This window comes from Doryrhamphus excisus, chromosome 7 (genome assembly GCF_030265055.1).
Source record: "Doryrhamphus excisus isolate RoL2022-K1 chromosome 7, RoL_Dexc_1.0, whole genome shotgun sequence".
Classification (NCBI taxonomy): domain Eukaryota; kingdom Metazoa; phylum Chordata; class Actinopteri; order Syngnathiformes; family Syngnathidae; genus Doryrhamphus; species Doryrhamphus excisus.
The window spans coordinates 4051128-4071561 of NC_080472.1; the positions used below are offsets into that span (position 1 = coordinate 4051128).

Sequence of the window (20434 nt, forward strand, 5' to 3'; positions counted from 1 at the left end):
TCTCTCTCTTTCTCTCTCTCTCTCTCTCTTTCTTTCTCTCTCTCTCTCTTTCTTTCTCTCTCTCTCTCTTTCTCTCTTTCTTTCTCTCTTTCTCTCTTTCTTTCTCTCTTTCTCTCTTTCTTTCTCTCTTTCTTTCTCTCTCTCTTTCTTTCTCTCTTTCTTTCTCTCTTTCTTTCTCTCTCTCTTTCTTTAAATCATCCAGAAGCGGCCGTCCCCCCCTGGGTGGGCTACAACGAAGAGGAGACCATCCAGCAGCAGATCCTGGCTCTGTCGGCTGTAAGAGAATTAATAGAAACCACAGCGTAGCATACCTAGCATTGTGCACCTTAAAAGGAATATGTTGTATTCCGTTTTAGGACAAGCGGAACTTCCTGCGTGACCCCCCCGCCGGCGTCCAATTCCACTTCGACATGGAACAAATGTACCCGCTGGCTGCCGTCATGTTGGAGGAAGACCAACTCCTCAACCGCATGCGTTTTGACCTGGTGCCCAAGCAGTCAGTGGACCGTGTTTTTTTTGTGACCCCCCCCCCTCGAGAGTGCGTGTATGTCACCGCAGTTGTCTTTTTAACAGCGTGAAGGAGGAAGTGTTCTGGAGGAACTACTTCTACCGCGTGTCGCTGGTCAAGCAGTCGGCGCAGCTGACGGCGCTGGCGGCCCAACAGCAACAAAAGGACGGCGAGGAACGAGGGGCGGGCGTGTCTCCCGAGGGCGTGGTCTTAACGGGTAGGATGGCGCCGTTTTTGTTAAGAACGGTATTTTTGCATGCGGGCATAACGTCACAACCCTCTTTTTTTTGATGTCCTGATAGACAACGTCAGGCCGAAAACGCCGCCTGTTTCCATCAATGACATGCAGAAGGTAACGCACACACACACACACACACACACACACTTAGTATTACTTTAGTATTTTTTAAATTAATTAGCTCAAAATTATTTCCTGTCATTTATCCTTAAAAAAATAATAATAATAAAACAAAGGGAATATTTCATTCATTCATTCATTTTCTACCGCTTTTTCCTCACGAGGGTCGCGGGGGGTGCAGGAGCCTATCCCAGCTGTCTCCGGGCAAGAGGCGGGGTACACCCTGGACTGGTGGCCAGCCAATCACAGGGCACATATAGACAAACAACCATTCACACTCACATTCATACCTATGGACAATTTGGAGTCGCTAATTAACCTAGCATGTTTTTGGAATGTGGGAGGAAACCGGAGTACCCGGAGAAAACCCACGCATGCACGGGGAGAACATGCAAACTCCACACAGAGATGGCCGAGGGTGGAATTGAACCCTGGTCTCCTAGCTGTGAGGTCTGCGTGCTAACCACTCGACCGCCGTGATGCCTATATTTTTAATTAATTAGCTCAAAATCCATAATTAGCACCCCTCTGTCATGCCAACACCATAGATGTATCTCTCTAATCCAGCACTTCCTCATTGTCACTAAACCACAGCAAGGTGCGTTTAGGGGCGCTCCGAGCGTTACATCCATGTCCTTGCATGTGCTTGTGGGGACACACAAACAGAAAGATGTACAATTTGTTGCTTTGAAGTAAACCTGGGAAATCCCAGACACTACGTGTACTCTCCAAACAGTGAGCTCAACTTAAAAAAAAAAAAAAAATTCTGTGATGTCTTTGAACACAACGCCTCCTGGTTCATATTAACATGGTAAAAGTGGGGATTCAAATGTTCCAGTAGTGTTAAAAGAGAATATTTTTAAACATGATTTACATTTTTGTTCATGTTTCACTTTTATTCCACACAAATATAGAAAATATTTCCTGTCATTTATCCTTGAAAATTTTATTTTTTATTCCGTGGTGTCTTTGAACACAACGCCTCATGGTTCATATTAACATGGTAAAATTGGGGATTCAAATGTTCCAGTAGTGTTAAGAGAATTTTCTTAAACATGATTTACATTTTTGTTCATATTTCACTTTTATTCCACACAAATATAGAAAATATTTCATTTATCCTTTAAAAAAAAAAAAAAAAAAGAATATTTAACACATAATAAAAATCCCATTTGCATAATAATTGGGAAGGCAGTGGAAATTTGTGTTTTTTTTTAGTGGGATTGCTATTGACCCAGAAGCTCCATGTTGTCGGTAGCACTCATGCGCACTAGCGCCATCATGCTTTACTGTAAGTAGGACAGTTGGCTCACCAAACGTGTCGTTAGCTTGGTCGCTACTGGCAATTTACGTCTCCAACGTTTCTGAAGGCGATGTTCTAACATCGATAAAAAAAAAGGATTGGCCGATTTTCGATTTCGGCACAGCGCCCCCTATGTCATGAAGGAGCATGATTTAGCATCCACATTAGCATCTGCTGCTACCAATCTAATGGCCTTGTTGGGTATGACCACAATAAAATCTACTGTCCCTAAACGCCCCTCAGCCTCCTCATGAAGAAGACGAAGAGATCTCCACGAGTCCCGGCGTCTCTGAGTTTGTGAGCGACGCATTCGACTCGGCGGCCATCGACCAGGAGGACCTGAGGAAGGAGATGGAGCAGCTGGTGTTGGATAAAGACGCCACTCCCGACGGTCGGCATCAGTCCGCTTCTCTGGTGGCTCGTTTGAGCGCCTGAGGTCCTCACCGTTCTCCTCCTTCTCCTTCTTCTTCCTCCAGAGGAGCAGTCGGACTGGGAGAAGGAGCTGCAGCAGGAGCTGCAGGAGTACGAGGTGGTGGCCGAATCGGACAACAAAGACGACCAGTGGGATCAGGAGATCGAGAAGATGCTGCAGGCCGACGACGGCTAGATGGGGACGCATCGATGGAGACGGACATTTCCTTAAAACTTTGTCTTCGCCACAACTTTACCGATGACATCGTAGCAAGTGAGTACTGTAGGTCACCGCTAATTGTGGGGGGGGGGGGGGGTCACCCTGCCCCCCCACCCTCCACCCCCCCACCCAAATGGAGAAACTGCTATTTTTGATACTGTCAGTAACATCACGTCTTGTCAAGGAAGGCATCTTCCTGCTGGAAAATGTTGATTGACTTGCAAGATGGCGCCCTCTGCTGGACTTCTAGCTTCCACATTTTTTTTGTGTGTTTTTTTTTTTACTCTGCAGGTAGCGCCATCAAACCCCTTCCTAGCATAAAAAAAGATTTACTATTATCACGACCTATCACCGGTGTTTTTAAAATAATATTTTTTTCTGGGAGCTAAAGACCTTTTTTTTACCCTGCAGGTAGCGCCATCAAACCACTTCCGAGCATTAAAAAAAAGATTTACTATTATCACTAGCTATCACCGTTTTTTTTATATTTTTGTTTTCTGGGGAGCTAAAGACCTTTTTTTTTACCCTGCAGGTAGCGCCATCAAACCACTTCCTAGCATAAAAAAAGATTTACTATTATTATCACTAGCTATCACCGGTGTTTTTAAAATAATATTTTTGTTTTCTGGGGAGCTAAATACCTTTTTTTACCCTGCAGGTAGCGCCATCAAACCACTTCCGAGCATTAAAAAAATCACCGGTGTTTTTAAAATAATATTTTTGTTTTCTGGGGAGCGAAAGACCTTTTTTTTTTTACCCTGTAGGTAGCGCCATCAAACCTCTTCCTAGCATAAAAAAAAGCTTTTGGAGTTCTCTGTAGCGCCCTGCTGGCCCTTCAAGGCGCATAAAACAAACCCACCAATGTACGGATTGATCTACCTTATTACAAAAATCCTGGCTTTCTCTTCAATGACTTTCTTAGCAATGGCGGGCATTTGGCGCTAGGTGGCGCCACACTGCCCCAAAACTAACCTAGGAACCACAATGAACTTTCTTTCTTTCCGCTGCTGCTTTTTGCTGGCTTGTACAGTCAGTCTCAAGTTAGGTGAATTATGTAAATAAAAAGAATACAGTATTCCAAAAAAGTCATTTTGTCCTTTAATAATTGACATCTATCATCTATGACATGATGAGGTGCAGGCGTGTTATCGGTGTTAGGATGATGCATTCAATGTCATGCTGGATGAAGTGGATGTTTTGGCTGCAGCCGAAGCGGCGTAGCGGTGGTCCTGCAGGAGAAAGAAGGCCCATCAGGGCCGAGACGGAAGGATGTTAAAGGAAGGAACGGGTTGGATGTTTTGCTTTGTGGAAAGTCTGTAATCACGTAGCGGCATAACTGCGGGCAGACGGGTAGACGTGTTCCTGCAAGTACAAATAAGTCCACACACACACACATACACACACAAAGCCGCCTCCCAGCAGGTCTTCTATCATCTATCTGTTGTCCAAAGTGGAACATGGATGCTGGGTATCAACACCGAAAGACAGCAAACACAACTTAAGGGTTGATGACTTTATTCCCATATCGTCATGACTTTATTCCCATATCGTCATGACTTTATTCCCATATCGTCATGACTTTATTCCAATATCGTCATGACTTTATTCCCAGATCATGACGACTTTATTCCCAGATCATGACGACTTTATTCCCATATCGTCATGACTTTATTCCCATATCGTCGTGACTTTATTCCCAGATCGTCGTGACTTTATTCCCAGATCGTCATGACTTTATTCCCAGATCATGACGACTTTATTCCCATATCGTCATGACTTTATTCCCATATCATCATGACTTTATTCCAATATCATCATGACTTTATTCCCAGATCATGACGACTTTATTCCCATATCGTCATGACTTTATTCCCAGATCATGACGACTTTATTCCCATATCGTCATGACTTTATTCCAATATCGTCATGACTTTATTCCCAGATCATGCCGACTTTATTCCCATATCGTCGTGACTTTATTCCCAGATCGTCATGGCTTTATTCCCAGATCATGACGACTTTATTCCCATATCGTCATGACTTTATTCCCATCATATGATGCTATTCCATATCATTATGACTTTATTTCCATATTGCCATGACTTTATTTCCATCATATAATGTTATTCCCATATCGTCATGACTTTATTCCCATCATATGATGTTATTCCCATATCGTCATGACTTTATTCCCATCATATGATGTTATTCCCATATCATCATGACTTTATTCCCATCATATGATGTTATTCCCATATCATCATGACTTTATTCCCATCATATGATGTTATTCCCATATCATACTTTATTTCATTTCATTATGACTTTATTCCCATCATATGATGCTATTCCTATATCGTCATGACTTTATTCCCATATCATTATGACTTTATTCCCATCATAGTCTGATTTTATTCCGATAATATATTTTAAGAATGAATAGAATGTAGAAGACCGCTGTGTTGGATGGATGGATGGATGGATAGATGATGAATGGATGGATGGATGAGATAAAAATAGATAAAAAAGGTGAAGATCTAAATCACAGAGGCAATGAATGCTGACGTGGGCGGGCCCTTGCCTCCCTCTTGATTGACAGTTGTGTCGTTAGGAGGCGACTCCCAAGGATCAATTCTTCTTCCTGTTGTGTCTTTTGTCCGTTTATCACCGCGGCTCAACAACCCCCAGCTGCTCTCGGCCGTAACCATGGCAACAAAGCCACCTGCCCCATGTGGACCTTTTATTGCTTAAGCACCTTTTAATAATGCATGCATGCACATGTGTGTGTATGTGTGTGTGTATATGTTTGTGTATATGTGTGTGTGTTCCAGACATGAGACATCACACAAATATGTAAACAGTATGCTGTGTTTATATGTCTAGAAATATAGATATTTATATGTATATAGATATATATTGGGGTTAAATAGCAACACTACGCCCTTGGGAAACCACCAAGAATGATTAGGGGGGGGCAGAAAGGGTGTGATGGAGAAAATAGAGAAGACGACATGCAAATATGGCTGACCGAGATATGGTATATTCATAAAAGCACACTTTGCATCTGGAATTATGACTCATAATTTTCACTTTTTATTTAGTGATTTTGACATTTTCTTCACAATTTGGATTTTTTGTCTCGCAAAATTTCATAATTTTGACTTCCTAATCTCGTAATTTTGAGTTTTTATTTCATAATTATTTTATTTTTCTTTTTGTAATTTTGACATTTTTTTCAGAATTTTGACTTTTTTTTTGACTCAATTGTAACTTTTATATTTCATAATTTTGATTCCTTATCTTGTCATTTATAGTTTTGGTTTCATAATGTAGATGAAAATAATAAATATTAGTATCTCATAATTTTCACTTTTTATTTAGTGATTTTGACATTTTCTTCATAATTTGGATTTTCTGTCTCGCAACTTCAAATTTAATCATTTTCACTTCCTAATCTCGTAATTTTGAGTTTTTAATTTCATAATTATCTTATTTTTCTTTTTGTAATTTTGACATTTTTTTCAGAATTTTTTACCTTTTTTTTTACTCTCAATTGTAACTTTTATATCTCATAATTTTGATTCCTTATCTTGTCATTTATACTTTGGTCTCATAATGTAGACTTTTTATCTCATAATTATCAGTATCTCATAATTTTCACTTTTTAATTTGGAATTTTGACATTTTGTTTCATAATTTTTGGCTTTTTTGTGTTGCAATTTTAACTTTTATATCTGCTATTTTAGACTTTTTATCTCATAGTTTGGGATATCTGTTTTGTATTTTGACTTTTACATTTTATAATTTGGACTTTTAATGTACTTTTTCCAAAATGGAGGAGTGTAGAAGATAATTCCCACCAAAATGTATGACATATTCAGACATATTTAAGACATATTTAACACATTTGGCTTATATTTCAGTATGTATTTTTTTTTAAAGAGACAAAGTTATGAAATCTGCATGAAAACATCTAAAATATTCCAAACCCAGATAATTAAAGTGCACCCTTTGGTGGAATTGTGCTGAAATTCCAAGCGATGGAAGAGAGCTGCTGACTCCACCAAAGTCGGATCAATGCGCTTGTAAAAAACCTTCCGGAAAAAAAGAGCGATGCTCTCACTTTCATAGCCTGGGAATCGGATGAAACCTGCATCCTTTGCTTGTTTCTCATCATGAAAAATGATTTGGGTTTTTTGTCGTTTCCTCTTTTTTTCGACACTTCAGGCGCTACTGTGGGTTTTCATTAGGAAGTGTTTGCTAGCAAACACAAAAAAAGACAGTGTCACATGACATCACTGCGCTCTGAGCTTTTTCCATGCAGGCCTTTTAATTGTGGAAACGTATTTTTAATATCAGGTTGCTCCATTGAAGAACACCTGGCTTCTTGTCGCCTCATCTGTGGGCGTGGGGGGGGGGGGGGGGGGGGGTTGTTTGCTCAGGAAGGGCCCGCCATCCCAGCGGTGATAAAACTGGCATTTGTTATCACGCTCACACAGGGCGTGAGAAACGAGACGAGGAGGAGAAAGAGAAAGCAAAAGGAGTCGGAGCCAGACTTTGCGGTCCACTTAATCTTATCATCTACGAGCGCGGCAGACGTTAATAGATGAGCCATCAACGAGGCGAGGTGCAGCAGAGGTGCAGCGGAGCACTGAGCTGTGACTTGGACCAGCCAGGCCCTCATCACAATCACTGCACACGTTAAAAACACCTACTCGGGTTTCACCTTCACCCTGCACCCAGACACCTCTACGGCACTCGCTAATAGGGTTTTATTTATTATTATTATTATTATTCATATGACTATTACAACATTGGTTCTGTTGGTTGTCGCCATTAATTCCTTCAGACGTCAGACAAAAACCCAAACAAACAAACCCGAGCCAGTTTTCCCCATAGGAAGTAATAGTTCTGCTATTACAACATTGGTTCTGTTGCTGCTGTGTTGCAGCACCTTGGTTGTTGCCAATAACTCCTTCTTAAACATCAGACGAAAGCCAAAACAAAAAAAACAAGCCAGTTTTTCTCATAGGAAGTCATAGTTTTGCTATTACAACATTGGTTCTGTTTAGCTGTGTTGCAGCACCTTGGTTGTCACCTTTAATTCATTCTTAAGCGTCAGACGAAAACCAAAACAAACAAAACCAAGCCAGTTTTCCCCATAGGAAGTCATAGTTCTGCTATTACAACATTGGTCCTGTTGGTTGTCACCATTAATTCCTTCTTAAACATCAGATGAAAACCAAAACAATAAAACCGAGCCAGTTTTTCCCATAGGAAGTCATATTTCTGCTATTACAACATTGGTTCTGTTGCTGCTGTGTTGCAGCACCTTGGTTGTCGCCATTAATTTCTTCTTAAACATCAGATGAAAACCAAAACAATAAAACCGAGCCAGTTTTTCCCATAGGAAGTCATATTTCTGCTATTACAACATTGGTTCTATTGGTTGTTACCTTTATTTCCTTCTTAAACATCAGACGAAAACCAAAACAAACAAAACCGAGCCAGTTTTCCCCATAGGAAGTCATAGTTCTGCTATTACAACATTGGTTCTGTTGCTGCTGTGTTGCAGCACCTTGGTTGTCGCCATTAATTCCTTCTTAAGCGTCAGACGAAAACCAAAAAACGAGACAGTTTTCCCATAGGAAGTCATAGTTTTGCTATTACAACATTGGTTCTGTTGCTGCTGTGTTGCAGCACCTTGGCTGTCGCCATTAATTCCCTCTTAAACATCAAATGAAAACCAAAACAATAAAACCGAGCCAGTTTTTCCCATAGGAAGTCATAGTTCTGCTATTACAACATTGGTTCTGTTGGTTGTCACCATTAATTCCTTCTTAAACATCAGACAAAAACCAAAACAAAAAAACGAGCCAGTTTTCCCCATAGGAAGTCATATTTCTGCTATTACAACATTGGTTCTGTTGGTTGTCACCTTTTTAGGATGGAATTCTAGAGTGTTTCCTACCTCCTTAATCGAATCCACTGTGGCTGTGTGTAACTGTGCTCCACATGGAGACTAACAGGAAGTCCAAATCGGCATTGCTGGTTGAAGAAGCCTGTGGTTTTCACAAGCCATCGAGGAGGACAAACAATAGGTTTTGCAAAGCCCGCGTGCTTCTCTGGTGACAAATACGTGCTCATTACGATAATCACCGTAATATATTTTCATATATTTCCATATATTTTCAATATATTTCCATATATTTAAACTTCTTGTAATATTATTACTTTATTCCCATAAGATTAGAACTTTTTTCCAGACCTAATTTCATTAAAAAAATACTTACAAAAAAATAATAAATACCTCATTTTGTTGTGTTTATTTATTAAGAATATTTATATTTTTACAATTTATTTATAATATTATTTATTAAGAATCCATTTTCTGTCTGTCCATCTTCTATTTTCTCATGAAAATTAAAGTGTTAATATCATGAGGTGAAAAATGTAATTTAGTAGTCAAGAGTTGAAATATTAAAGTGACATTTTTAAGTCATACTATGTCATAATAATTCCCCAAATTGAACTGAATTATCCCTGAGGGATTCCATGCTGTACTATTATAAACAAAACACAACGTACTTTAGAACAGAAAGGAAGCTTACAGTGGGTGTCATCTTCAAAATAAATTAATCATTAAGCATCAGTGTGGATTGTATCGTTTAATATGTTATTGTGAATATGCTAATATGCTATGTTTATATGTATGATTAAACAGAGAGAGAGCGTGAAGTCAGCATTGCACATTATTTAAATAGTTTATAATTTAAATAATGTGACTCTGTGCGATTCCTTGAGTGTGGGCTTTGTTGTGAAAGTGTATACCGGAAACACTACTGTTGTCAAGCAGAGGCACAGCAACTCCACCTTCCAGACTTCCACCCGGCGGTTGCTGACAAGAGCGTCACCGGTCAAAGGCTCAGTGTGAGTAGACACTCTTCGACGGACACTCCTGACACCTTTCAATGTTTTATCAAAGCTGTAAAAGCTCACTATTGCTGTTTTTTTAAAAATATAGTTTATATCATAAGAACAGAAGAAGTGAACTCGACTTGTGTGGGTCCTGCCTTTCAATTTGCTAGCAACCTGCTCCGGCTTGTTTGATGGACTGAATCAGCAGCACATTCACGGCCAAAGTCTCTCTTCTCTTCGGGCGACTTTTGCTCCTTTCGACGGGACAAATTTGTGTTTTTTTTTGGATACTGTACACATCCTAACGTTTCTTGGCGGTCTGCACCTGTGTAAAAGAGTCTCAGGTAAGACTTTTTAGCAACTATTTATCGCAAACAAGCAAGTCTTAAGGTTAATTTGTGTTTACCTCTATATTAGAATTTACGGTAATTTTCGCAGTTTTTATTTGTTTTTTCTGTGCTAAACAAGTGAATTGTGTCTCATTGAAGTGACATTTTCACCCCAATTTTCACACCTTTGGGTTTTTTTTTTGGTTGAATGGATGTGGGTTGATTTTAAAGGTTAAAACATGAAAAGGAGGCATTTGTCTTTCATGTAACAGAAGCCATCTTGTGGTTTTCCGCACAATCAAAGATTTTCACACACTATCGCAGGTAGAGATGCACACAACGGAAGTATTTCTAGAGATTGTTTACGTGAAGAAACGTCACGTTTACAAGTAAACTTGCTCGAAAAGGAGTAGGGAGAAGCACAGCCTATTTTAAAAAATAAATAAAAATAACATACATTATTATTTTTTATTTATTTGTCATATTACAACTTTCAAACAATTGGATATTTTTTATACACTATTATTGGTCCTCATATTACAATTTCAACTGTTTTCCCTCTTAATATTACAAGTTTGTAATTTATAATTTATTTTTGTAATATTTTAACTTTATGCCCTTAAAATTACAGCTGGTTTAAAATTTTCCAAATATTTCAACTTTGATAATGTTATGACTTAAATTTTCATATAATAATTTTCTCCTGTCTAAGTAATAATTCATAACCAAACATTCTAATCTTATTTTAACTTGTAAAATAACATTTAAAAGCTGTATTAAAAAAAATATATATATATATATAATATTATATTTTATATATATTTATTGCTGTAAAATTTCAATAATTTTTTCATAAGTATGACTTTTTTCTCTGAATATTTTACTTAATTCCCATAAAATGACAATGTTCTTTCCCATTCTAAGCTTATTGTGTGCTGGAGGTATCCTGGAGCCTATCCCAGCTGACTTTGGGTGGGTGGGAGGCGGGGTGCACCCCAGGCTGGTGCCCAGCCAATAGCAGGGCACATACAGACACACGGATAATTTAGTCTCTCCAGTGAACCTAACATGCGTGTTTTTGGAATGTGGGAGGTACACACACACAGGGAAGAGCGTGCAGACTCCACACAGAGATGCCCAAACAGGGATTCAAACCCAGAATCTTCCCGGTCTCCTGACTGGGTGGCCAACATGCTAACCACTAATTTCATGATAGCTTCTTGTTGTAATGTTATAACTTTATATTGTCATTATTTTTTTTCCCTTTTTTTGTGTTAAATACTATTTTTAGGATACCGCATGTTGGCCACACAGTCAGTGGGTACTCCGGCTTCCTCCCACATTCCAAAAACATGCATGTTCTCTTCCTTGGATGGAGATGCTAAATTGCGTATAGGTAGGATTGTGATAGTGAGTGGTTGCGATGTAGGCGTTTGTACCCCCATACAGATGTTTTAAATGAGATTATGCTTATCCATTATTAGGGATTATTGGGTGTTTTTAGCTGGTTGGAAACATCCCAGGAGAATGAAATTCAATTTTTTTCCTATTTGTTGCCAATAAACTAAATAAACTGGGCTAATAAATTAACAATAAAAGCACAAATACTGTGGATTTCAGAAAACAACAGATGGAATGATACAGCACTCTACAAGAAGCAATGAAGTCTGTAAAATTAAAAAAATTACAAAAAAAAATTACAAAAATTGTTACAACTATAATGATGAAAATGGTAATATTAATAATTATAATAATGGTGATAATAACAGTAATAATGGTAATAATGATAAAGATTATAACAATAATGAGTGGTTAGCGCGCAGACCTCACAGCTAGGAGACCAGGGTTCAATTCCACCCTCGGCCATCTCTGTGTGGAGTTTGCATGTTCTCCCCCGTGCATGCGTGGGTTTTCTCCGGGTACTCCGGTTTCCTCCCACATTCCAAAAACATGCTAGGTTAATTAGCCACTCCAAATTGTCCATAGGTATGAATGTGAGTGTGAATGGTTGTTTGTCTATATGTGCCCTGTGATTGGCTGGCGACCAGTCCAGGGTGTACCCCGCCTCTCGCCCGAAGACAGCTGGGATAGGCTCCAGGAAAAAGCGGTAGAAAATGAATGAATGAATAACAATAATGACAATAATGATAATGACAATAATAATATTACAATAATAATAACAGGGGAAAACAAGACTGTGGCATGAACATGATTATATCTTTTTATCTTTTTATTTTATTTGATTGATGTAAGAAATGCACTGTAATATTTCATATATTTGCCCCCCCCCCCCCCCCCCCCCAAAAAAAAAACAAAAAAAAAAAACAGCATGAAGTAATATGCATGCTAAGTGAATGAATACTGTTTCGGTGCTTTTACTTTGTGAAATGCAAACACTGCAGTGGGCGTGTCCCCCCCCCCCCCTTTTTTTTTAGTGTTGACTTAATTCTGTATATAACGAGGAATAGAAAGCCCCCCTGATGGCAAATCGAAGCGTGTGACCCTCACCTAAGGTCACAGCAAAGGGGGTCTGGGGGGGTGATGATCTTAATTAACATGCTGGCCTTTGTCCGTTTGTGTGCTGTTATTGATTTAATTCCCAAATGTCCGTCACATTCCACCTGCTCCACCAATTTCCTTACTTCGAGGTACAGATAACCGTCTCACACACACACACAGCATCACCATGGCGATAGCAAGAATGCATAGCCCACGGAGCATTCCAAGCCATCTTTTCTGGGGGGGGGGGTCCTCCACTTCAACTTGAGCTTTTATCTTCTCTGCTCCTACCTGCGCCGTAGGATGTCATTTGACTTCCTGCCAAGCGTGGTCGAGTCCCACAGAGGATCTCAGCTCAGGATATGACTCCGAGCTGCCGTTTTTCCACGACGCAAGTACTGTAGTCCGGAGCTGTAAATCTACACACACACGGGGGGGGGGGGGGGGGGGGGGGGTGTTGTATTGTGCGAGGGGAAACAAACCCACATCTTATCTTACACAGCGGCACTGGCAGCCGCTAACGACATTGTTGCACAGTGCACATACCTCACGGCGGCGATAAAAAAGAAGTTTCCAGACCGCGTAACGCTCTCAGATGCCTTTTGTTTCTGCACAAAACACGTGTTGTTGCGTGACGTGCCGTAAGACATGGAGGTGTGGGCGAAACCTACGCTCCTTTTAGCCAGATAAGAACCGTAAAACGGCAGCCTGGCTTGTTCAAGGGTCAAACTATGGAGTATATAATCATCAAACTAAATAAAAGTAAAGTAAAATTACTCACATTTGCTACCTAACATTGTTTACTGTCATGCAAGTGAAAAAATAAGTTTAACTGCTTTGTATTCAAAGTTAAAAACAATAAATTATCCTTGCTGTTTATTCTGTGTTTGATAAAACTAAACAAAGTAAAACTACTAAGTCGCTAACCGCTGTGTATTAATTAAAAAAAACATACATTGTGGATTTGATCGTAATATCTATTAAAAGCTCAGTGAAAAGACAGTAAAGGGTGTACTTGCTGTACTCAAACTCAATAAAAGTAAAGTAAAATTACTCCCACATGCTAATTCACCTTGCTGCCACAATGGTATGTAAAGGAGTTAGCCGTTGTATGTTAAAAGTTAAAAACAATACATTGTGCATCTTCAGCTTAACCTTTTCTATAACTGTGAGAAAACTAAATAAAAGTAAAGTAAAACTACTCACACATGCTATATTACCTGATTTGCTGCCATAATGGTATGTAACAGTTAACAACAATACAGTGTCCGTCTTCCATTTGACCTTTGTTTAACTGTATAAAACTAGAATAAATAAAAGTAAAGTAAAATTACTCCCACGCACTGTTTAGCATTGTTTGCTTCAGTTGTGTACCTGCCATTTAACCTTGTTTGATCAAACTAAATAAACATAGACGTTTGCTGGCTGAGAGAGATGGAGGTGAGTACTATAAAGGTCTATGGTCTGTGGCTCTATGGTTATCATCACACTTTTCCTCCATTTGACTTCCCTGGTACACTTTGGTTTCTACGCAAAAATGCCAATGTTTACTTAAATAACAACGAAAAAGCATCATTTCTCTTTTGCGTTGTTGTCGGCTATGAGGGATGAACGTTCAGAAAGGGGGGCCGCTGACCTTTAACCCTCATTCACGCGAGCTGTCAGCGCAGCTCTGCGGCGGCGAGACAACAAAGCGCTGCTATTGTCTCCCGATCCACTCTTCCTCGGACATTCCCCGCCTGTGTGTGCAGCCACGCTGAATGAAAGGACGGGGGCCGAGCCGTGACAGGAGCGTCCCTCGCCAGCCGTGCTCCTCCGTAGCCAAACGTGATTGTGGTCTGGGGGAGCCGCAACGTGCTGTGCAGGAAGCCGAGGCCGAGCGATTCCATGAGGAAATTCTCTGGCGATGACTTGAGTGGAAAGGAACACGGCATTGTTGTATTTGATATGAGGCTGGAATAAACTCTATACAGCCACTCAAACGTTGTGATGTCGCACTTTTTGTGCGGCCCTGAACGCATCAGGTGTCTTCTGGCTCCAATTGAACCAGGTGATAAGCATGTGGAGGACGTGCTAAGAGGAATTAAACACATTGGAAAAGTGAAATAAAACATTTACCTGACACCCTAGCTCAGGGGCATCCCAACTTTTCCCACCAAAGGATGCATACGGAAAAATGAAAGGATGCGGGCGCCTCTTTTATTGTACATCTTGGAAAACTACCCAAACATCAACGTTGTATTTTTTTTCTCATTTTTCCATTTATGCTTAATTTCATCCCTTAGTTTTTTTTCTCCGATATTATGACTTGACTTTTGTATTATTTGGACTTTATTCTCATAATATTATAACTTTTTCTCAACCTAATTTTCCAAAAACTGTACACCTTTTTTCTTCATAATATTGAAACTTTTTTCTCTTAATATTATGACTTTATGCTCTTGACTTGACTTTTGTATTATTTGGACTTTATTCTCATAATATTATAATTTTTTCTCAACCTAATTTTCCAAAAAACTGTACACTTTTTTTCTTCATAATATTGGAACTTTTTTCTCTTAATATTATGACTTTATGCTCTTGTTTTCTTTGTTGTTTTTTTTTACTTTTTTCATGTGCTGAGTGTGTAATAATTACTATTAAAAAATAATAATATAAATATATATTATATATATATAAATTGTTGTTATAATAATTGCTGTTTTATAAATTGTTCTTTTGTAATTAGTTTAATTATTTTTAGTATTTTTTTAGAGCATGCTAATGGCCAATAAAAAAATGCCCATGCCACTAAATTACCACTCTTTTTTTCCATTTTTTCCTGTTCTATTATTTCTTCCTTTTTAAAAAATGACATTTAATAAACTATATAATGTGCAGAGGGCCCAAATGTTTTCCTGTTTTGTTTTAATTGAATTTTATTTAAAAAAAGGGTCAATTTAATTTAAAAAAAAATAATAAATAATATTTTATTTGTTTAGCGCTTTTCAAAATACTCAAAGACACTTTACAGAAGAATGATGTTGAATAAAGCAAGTAAACAGACACTAGACACAAAATGGCCCCTGGACCACACTACACGGGTGCCCTCACTTTTTTTTGCAGTCAATTATTTCCGCTTTTGCGCGTATTGAGTCATAGTCGTTGTCCTCAATGTTCTCTCTACTTGCTATGACACATTTTATTGTATGTGTGTCTGGGTGAAGATGATGATGATGATGATGATGGTATTTTATTGTATGTGTGCCTGGGTGAAGATGAAGATGATGGTAACACGCAGTGACTCATATCCCGGTATGATGATGCGGGGTGCATGAAAAAGAACTGACTGGCAAACACGGTAACAAACACGGTAACATGCGTGGTAGGTCACAGAGGCCTTCGTGATACGGTGGATAAGCGGTAACAATAGCGTGGGTTTGTTGCGTGTTTCAGCAAGCTGAAACGTGTCTGTGTGTGTGTGTGTGTGTGTGTGTGTGTGTGTGTGCACGTGTGAGAGGGCCGCCAAAAAGCAAACACACACACCCTACTTCCTGTGTAGCGTAGCGTACTTGCGTGAGGGTGCGTATGCACACAGAAGAGTGTTGTGTTCAGGAGCACGCTGAGCTGGTGCTTCTCCCGTACGTGCGTCCCCATCCATCAAGACGCCGCCTACAGTCGGGTCACGGAGGATGAGGCCGCTGTGAGTCACAGAAGGAAGCCTGTGTGACGGCTGATGAGTGTTAGCGGATGCCTAACGAGCTCCGCAAAGAAGTTGTGTCACTTCAATGTCGGCTCTTGTTTGCTCGCCTTTCGGCTAAAACGTAGCATGAAAAGACCTCAGGCGGGGGTGGGGCACGTCTTATATTCATTTGTTTATTTGGTCCGCCTACATTAAGTGTCTGTGTACACCTTGGGGGGGGGGGGGGGGGGGTTGGGTACCTTTACCAGTGAGGTAATCGGTTAAATTTCAAGAAAAAAGCACCACTGAGTTTTGACATTTAGGTGGAAAATACTATTATGACTATTAAAATACTATTGTTATGACTATCAACTTGTGGGGATTTCCACAGATTTTCCACATATTTCCATCTTCAATCATTATCATAATAATCTTGGGACATTTTCTACTCGTAATATTATTACATTGTGTCCGTAATATTGTAGCTTTTTTTTATTATTATAGCTTTCTTTCTCATAATATTACAACTTGATAGAAATAGCAATTTTTTTCTTTAATATTTTATCTTTATTTATATTATTATTCACACAGTCACATTTTTTGGTGTTAGCATGCTAATGTTACGATGCTAACATAATTTCTCATAATATTACAACTTGATAGAAATAACATATTTTTTCTTTAATATTTTATCTTTGTTTCACATTATTATTATTATTCACACAGTCGCATTTTTTGGGTGTTAGCATGCTAATGTTACGATGCTAACATAATTTCTCAATATTACAACTTGATAGAAATAACACATTTTTCTTTAATATTTTATCTTTATTTATATTATTATTATTATTATTATTCACACAGTCGCATTTTTTTGTGTTAGCATGCTAATGTTACGATGCTACCATAATTTCTTGTAATATTACAACTTGATAGAAATAACACATTTTTGTCTTTAATATTTTATCTTTATTTTACATTATTATTATTCACACAGTCGCATTTTTTGAGTGTTAGCATGCTAATGTTACGATGCTAACATAATTTCTCATAATATTACAACTTGATAGAAATAACACATTTTTGTCTTTAATATTTTATCTTTATTTTACATTATTATGATTCACACAGTCACATTTTTGGGTGTTAGCAAGCTAATGTTGCGATGCTAACATAATTATAATGCTAACATAATTTCTCAAAATATTACAACTTTATAGAAATAAAAAAATATTTAATATTTTATCTTTATATTATTATTATTATTCACACAATCACATTTTTAGCATGCTAATGTTACGATGCTAACATAATTATAATGCTAACATAATTTCTCAAAATATTGCAGCTTGATAGAAATAACAAATTTTTTTCTTTAATATTTTATCTTTGTTTCACATTATTATTATTATTATTATTCACACAGTCGCATTTTTTGGGATTAGCATGCTAATGTTATGATGCTAACATAATTATAATAATAACATAATTTCTCAAAATATTACAACTTTATAGAAATAAAACATTTTTTTTCTTTAATATTTTATCTTTATTTATATTATTATTAGGGCTCGAGCACTGACCAGTGCGAAAGCCCTATTGTAATCGTAATGTTTATTATTATTAGGGCTCGAGCACTGACCAGTGCGAAAGCCCTATTGTAATCGTAATGTTTATTATTATTATTATTATTATTATTATTATTATTCTGCCAACCGTCGGCCTTTTTGAGGGCCTCAACATGCCCGAAAACTCACCAAATTTGGCGAGCGCATCAGGTCTGGCGAAAAATTTTATATTTTATGGGTTTCAAATATAATGTTCCAAAATTGGCTCTCTAGCGCCACCTTGAATTTTAAAAAAAATTAGCCCCCGCCACCACTTTCACCGATTGTCACGAAACTTGGTGGAGACGTCTATCGTGACAGGACGGACCAAAAAGTCTCAAGAACCCATATTGGAAAACGAACAGGAAGTCGGCCATTTTGGATGGCGCCGGCCTTTTTCGGGCCAGAAGTTGGGGCCGTATCTCGACGAACTCCTCCTAGGGGGTTTGACCGAATGAGTCCGTTCTTGCATCAACGGACACTAGACGGATAGCCGACGTTAAATTGCGAAGGATTTTGGGATATTCCATACGATGTGGGCGTGGCACGCCCCCAAATTTTGCCCTTTTTCATCTGTCCGGGCCTTGCACGCTGAGCGTAACTGTAGACGTGAATAACTTGGCTCCACGTGGTCAGATCTTCATCATACTTGGTACATGTGATCATGGCCCCGCCCCGAACGTCCCCGTAGGTCACTTCCTGATTTCGTCGTAGCGCCACCTATCGGCGACAGGCTAAAGGCGTGTCATCTACATGAGGCCTTTTCTGCCAGGAGATTCATCAGATGAACACCGAGGTCACAAGGTCACTGCCTGACAGCCTGGTGAAGCCTGTTGATGGACCATGATGCAGGAAAAGCGCACGTGGTGGGCGTGGCCTGGCGGCGAATGCTCAGGCCTCGCCGTTTACAAAGAAAGGGTCATCATTCGCCCGCAGAAGGTCGCATGTGCTTGAAAACTCATAAGGGGGGGCAGATTCCAGGCCTGAGGGCCCTGGTGGGGCCCCCATTTCAAACCAAGCCAAATTGACTCACTAGCGCCACCTACAAGTTTTAAAATAATTATCCCTCGCCTCCCGTTGCACGTATGGGCATGATTTTCGGAGGAGACATCACTCGTGACAGGACGCACAAAAAAGTCTCAAGAACCCATGTTCTAAAACCAACAGGAAGTCGGCCATTTTAGGTGGCGGCGGCCATTTGGGGGAGGATGTAGGGGTCGTTTCTCGACGAACTCCTCCTAGGGGGTTTGACCGAATGAGTCCGTTGTAGCATCAACGGACACTAGACGGATGGCCCACGATAAATTGCGAAGGATTTTGGGCTGCTACTTAGGATGTGGGCGTGGCACGCCACCAAACCTTTACTTTAACCTTAACTTTTACCTTATCTGGCCCTGCCTGGTGTCTGGCCTTGCCTTGAAGCAATGTACATCAAAGTCAATACACAGTTTGACTGACAGACTGATGATGTCAGTTGATGGACTGTGATGTGTGTAAAGCACATGTGGTGGGCGTGGCCACGGCGAATGGTCAGCCTTCGCCATTGACCATCGAAGGCTCATATTTTGCCCGCAGAAGGTCACAGGCTGCTGAAATCTTACACGTAAGGTCATAATCCAGGCCTGAGCGCCCTGGGGGTGCTCCCATGTGACACCAATCTAAATAAACACACTAGCGCCACCTAGAAGTTTCAATTCATTATCCCTCGCCACCCGTTGCACATATCACTATGATTTTCGGTGGAGACATCTATCATGACAGGACGCACCTAACGCTCCAGAACCCATGTTCAAAACACAGCGCCACCAACTGGTGGAAATGTATATCTGCTGTAACTTCCTCACGCATGGTCGGATCGTCTCCTAATTTTTTGGGTGGGTTTGGTCACCCTCCAGTCTGTGACTGTGTGTGTATATGGACTCTATAGCGCCACCAACTGGTGGAAATGTATATCTGCCATAACTTCCTGATTCATGGTCAGATTGTCTTGAAATTTTTTTTGGTGTGTTGGGTCAATCTCTGGTCTGTTATACTGTGTGTACATAGACTGTATAGCACCACCTATTGGTGGCAATGTATATCAGCTGTAACTTCCTTCCACATGGTCGGATCTGCCCCAAATTTTTTCTGGTGGTTTGGGATACCCTCCAGTCTATGACTGGGTGTGTACATAGACTCTATAGCGCCACCAACTGGTGAAAATGTATATCTGCCGTCACTTCCTCCCACTTGGTCCGATCTGCCCAAATTTTTTTCTGGTGGTTTGGGGTACCCTCTGGTCTATGACTGTGTGTGTACATACACTATAGCGCCACCAACTGGTGGAAATGTATATCAGCTGTAACTTCCTACCACATGGTTGCATCGGTCCCAAATTTTTTCTGGTGGTTTGGGGTACCCTCTGGTCTATGACTGTGTGTGTACATAGACTGTATAGCACCACCAACTGGTGGAAATTTATATCTGCCGTAACTTTCTCCCACATGGTCGGATCTGCCCGAATTTTTTTCTGGTGGTTCGGGGTACCCTCTGGTCTATGACAGTGTGTGTACATACGCTATAGCACCTCCAACTGGTGGATATGTATATCAGCTGTAACTTCCTTCCACATGGTCGGATC

General features: G+C 39.7%; 2 protein-coding genes across 4 annotated transcripts in view; both read left to right on the plus strand.

Annotated features, from left to right (window-relative positions):
* Positions 1–171: 171 nt before the first annotated feature.
* syap1 (synapse associated protein 1) lies at positions 172–2921 on the plus strand (the record flags this gene model as incomplete). Its single annotated transcript, XM_058077878.1, has 6 exons — positions 172–276; positions 357–496; positions 574–725; positions 811–860; positions 2413–2560; positions 2646–2921. Coding segments are annotated over 6 exons (726 nt in total), but the record flags the coding sequence as incomplete, so codon positions are not given.
* Positions 2796–20434, plus strand: part of adgrg1 (adhesion G protein-coupled receptor G1) — a 33983-nt gene continuing 16344 nt past the window's right edge. For 2 of the 3 annotated variants that reach the window (XM_058078836.1, XM_058078838.1), the window contains exon 1: positions 7248–10062. The gene's annotated coding sequence lies outside the window, so the exon portion shown is untranslated. Of the gene's footprint in view, positions 2855–7247; positions 10063–20434 lie in introns of those variants that run through there. The other variant, XM_058078837.1, reaches the window with a different exon arrangement.